Genomic DNA, 3,931 nt, shown 5'->3' with positions numbered 1-3,931 from the left:
CTGTGTGTGTGTCTGTGTGTGTGTCTGTGTGTGTGTCTGTGTGTGTGTCTGTGTGTGTGTCTGTGTGTGTGTCTGTGTGTAGTAATAAATCAGATTATCTCAGATGAGTTTTTTATTTTTTCAGCTGATAAGTTTCATGTCTTGTAGCTGAAGCTGAACCTTTAGCTGGTTCTGGATGTTTTGGGTTCTGCGGGGYGTTCCTCAGGTTCCAACACGTTCTGCAGGCATCTCAAACATCCTCCTGCTCCAGCTGGAGGCGCTGATGGTGTCAGGTTCTGCTGGACCGGACCGGGTCCACACGAAGCAGGCTTTCATCAAACTGAGTGTTTCAAGGTGGTTCTAACAGGACCGGCTCGACCCGGTTTGAGTTTCCATCACCTGGAGGTTTTTTCCTCTGAGCTCAGACCCGGTTCAGGTTCTGTGCTTTGGGTCAGAACACCTCACAGTCCGCTCCTAATTAGGGAAGAATTCTGCTGCGTTGTTTCTGGTTCTGTCTGAGACCTGGACTCTGGATCAGTGGACTCTGGTCCAGAGTCCACTGATCCAGAGTCCAGGTCTCAGACAGGTCTGTGGACCCAGAAACCAGATGTGTGGACCCATCAGGACCGGTTCTGGAGCAGATAACTCTCTGTGTGACTGACAGCTTTAAGGTTTGATTGACAGCTCTCAGAGCCAATAGGAGCCTCTCCGGTGTTTTCTGTAAACTTCGGCCACTTCCTGAGCTTCAGCTGATGTTTTCATGATGAAGGGTTGTTGGTTTGGGTCTGGGAGGTTCTGGTGGGGCGTGTCAGAGTGGGAGGGGTCAGGAGGACCCCCCCCCCCCCTGCAGGCAGGGTTTTAGTCAAAGAGTGGCTCTGATTGTTGGAGGTCTGGACCCTCCCCCTCCCTCCCTGCAGGGACTGGATCAGGGTTTCAGACCGGATCAGGCTGTGAGACGGGTCAGAGATGGAGGCGAGGTTCAGGGACTCCTCAGACAGTGACACGGTCTTCGTGGAGGACTCGTACTACCAGGGTCTGCTCAGGGCCACGGACCATCGCAAAGGTAGTGTCTCATCTTCTGGGTCGGGTCCAAAAGGGACGTCTTTATTTAGTCTGAGTTGTGGAGCTGAGCGGTTCTGGTTCCCTCTAATCACTGGGACCACACCCCTTCACGTGTCACATGATCCGTGTGTGTGCCGCACTCCTAACGCAGCAGGAACACTTTGATCTTTGATCAGAAGATAACAAGGTTCTGATTCACGGACCTGGTGAAGTCCGGTCTCTGTGGTTCTGTGTCTGATCCGGTCTGGACTTTTTGATGGTTCTGGACTGAGCAGAACCTGCAGGTACTGTATGTGGGGGGAAGGAAGTTCTGAACCTGAAGTCCAAGTTCCTGCAGAGCAGAGGATTCCTCAGGTTCTGCTCCTCGTCCCCTTAGTAAAGAGTACTACGTCCGTTAAGTACTAATACTATACTTATAAATAAGAGTATACTTCCAGTTTACTTTTTGTGTACTTATCTGAGATGTACACTATATTTTTCTAGTACTAAAAGTTAAAGTATATTTAGTCTAAATGTTTAAACCTTTGACCAAGATAAACTTCAGTAGTACACTGTAAGTACATTCTCACACAGACTGGTTTATTTGTAGTATATTTCAAAATGTACTTAGATTACTTTCAGTATACTTCTGAGTATACTTTCATAAACTTATTGTGGGCCAGTTTAATCCTAGAATTATACTTGTTAGTGAACTGCTAGTATACTTTTATCAGAGTACACAGTAAATAAAAGTACACTTAGGGAAATACACTTTTATATACTATAGTATACTTAATGACATGTACTTACAGTATACTTCTTTTTGGCAAATTTATAAACATAAAAAGACATAACAGTATGCTTAAAGTATATTTTTTATAAACTTTAAAAAGCCCCAATTTAGCACTAACAAATAAATATACTTTCTAGTACAGTACAAGTACATGGTGCCTAGTATACTTGATGTACTTAAACTTATACTCAAGTATACTTATTAAAATGAACAAGTATACTTTTTGCTAAGGGTCCTGTGGACCAGATCAGAACCACCTCTCCAGGTCAGAGCAGATCCAGGTCCTTCAGTCCTCACTGAGCTCCAGAACCAGGTCCAGGTCTCTGATGCTGCTGAGACCCGGTCCGGTTCTGGTTTTGGACCTGCAGGGACTTTTTTGTATGTTTTCTGTAGATCTGGTTCTGGTCCAGACGTCCTGGACTCCTGGGACCCACGTGGGACGACCAAGAATAGAAATAATTGTTTTTAATGAGATTTATTTTAATCCGGTTCTGATCCGATTGGAGCGGTTCTTCCTGCTGATCCATCATGTTCAATCATGTTTGTTTGTTTGTAAACAAACCCAGGTGGGTTCTGCAGAACCCACAGGTCTGTTGGACTAGCAGCTGATCTAAGACCTGGTTCTGTTTCTGTCCACAGATGAGCGGGACCGAGTCCAGAAGAAGACCTTCACCAAGTGGGTCAACAAGCACCTGATCAAGGTGAGTCTCCAGAACTGGATCCAGACTTTTGACTCAGAAGGATCAGTTTTACTGAGCAGTCAGGTTCTGGTTCTGTTCAGGGTTCCTGGGCCCAGCAGACCCAGGATCCATGGGTTCTGTTTTAGTTTGGATCAGATTCAGGGTTTAGGTTCTGCAGCTTCAGGCTCCTCTCTGCTCCTGACACGAGTGGGAGGGGCCTGTGGTTCAGGGGCGGGGCCACGCCCACCAGAGCCGTCAATCACTTTGTTTAAATTGGAAGCTCCAGATGATTCTGGACACGCCCCCWGCTGCCGTTACCATGGCGACAAGAAAAGGATGAAGCTTCAGGTTCAGCAGCTGCAGGTTCTGATCCGCTCCACTTCCTGTTTCCAGGATTTAGTCTGATCCAGAAACACTGACCTGATGAGACCGTGTGAGGTTCTGGTTCTGGTTCTGGTGTTCAGAGCTGGAGTTTGTCTCAGTGTCAGGATGAGAATAAAACTCTGATTTATTTAAAGTCAGATTAAATCAGATTAAATCAGATTAAATCAGATTAAAACTCCTGAAGTCTCAGATTCTGTCCATAAACCGCTTCTTTCTGAGTTTCTTCCATTTTCTCATCCCTCATTCTTTCCTTCCTCTTGTCTTCTATCCATCCTTCCCCCCTCCTTCCTCTTTTCCACCATCCTTCCTTCCTCTTGTCTTCCATTCTTCTCCCTTCCTTCTTCCCTCCATCCTCTCAGCACTGGAAAGCAGAGGTAGGTCAGAGCCTTGTCTTCCTTCATGTGTGTCCTCTCTGTCCTCTGTCCTCTGTCCTCTCTGTCCTCTGTCCTCTCTGTCCTCTGTCCTCTGTCCTCTGTCCTCTGTCCTCTCTCTTTAGAGCTGAGTGCAGTGATGTTGGTTTTTATCATGTGTTTGTCAGAATGTTGTTTTATTAACAGATCTAACAATCAATCAATCAATCAGCTGGTCCAGTTGGTCCAGCTGGTCCAGCTTATGGTTCCTGTTGGATCAGATCTGATGAAGGTCTTCTTCTCCAGGCTCAGCGTCACATCACGGACCTTTATGAGGACCTCAGAGATGGACACAACCTGATCTCCCTGCTGGAGGTCCTCTCCGGAGAGACTCTGGTGAGTCTTCATGTCTCTGCAGGACTCTGTGTGGTGCTGTTGTCCTCCTGGTCTCTGCAGGACCCTGTGGTCCTGTTGTCCTCCTGGTCTCTGCAGGACCCTGTGGTCCTGTTGTCCTCCTGGTCTCTGCAGGACCCTGTGGTCCCCCTTGGCTGTTGGCTCTAGATGTCTTTGTGTCTGGTTTGGTCCTGCATGTGTCTCAGATGAGTTTGTGTCCACGCTGTTTCTGAAAGACACTAATTTCATTCCTGCTTCCATCCTGTGAGTTCAGTTCTTTCTGTTTTTCTAACTTCCTGTCTGCCCCCCCC

The 3,931-nt window shown here is 47.1% G+C and overlaps 1 protein-coding gene across 1 annotated transcript in view; it reads left to right on the top strand.

Moving 5' to 3' along the window:
- Positions 1–814: 814 nt before the first annotated feature.
- LOC106521587 (microtubule-actin cross-linking factor 1) overlaps positions 815–3,931 on the top strand; it is a gene marked incomplete at its 3' end in the record, with an annotated part of 18,551 nt that continues 15,434 nt past the window's right edge. Inside the window, 3 exon segments of the mRNA XM_014014236.1 lie at positions 815–1,042; positions 2,453–2,514; positions 3,534–3,610. Coding sequence (XP_013869690.1) covers positions 946–1,042; positions 2,453–2,514; positions 3,534–3,610 — 236 coding nt within the window.

Source organism: Austrofundulus limnaeus, unplaced genomic scaffold (assembly GCF_001266775.1).
Source record: "Austrofundulus limnaeus strain Quisiro unplaced genomic scaffold, Austrofundulus_limnaeus-1.0 Scaffold111, whole genome shotgun sequence".
Lineage (NCBI taxonomy): Eukaryota > Metazoa > Chordata > Actinopteri > Cyprinodontiformes > Rivulidae > Austrofundulus > Austrofundulus limnaeus.
The sequence above is the reverse complement of the archived record's forward strand: the minus strand, read 5'-3'. Positions and strand labels throughout refer to the sequence as shown.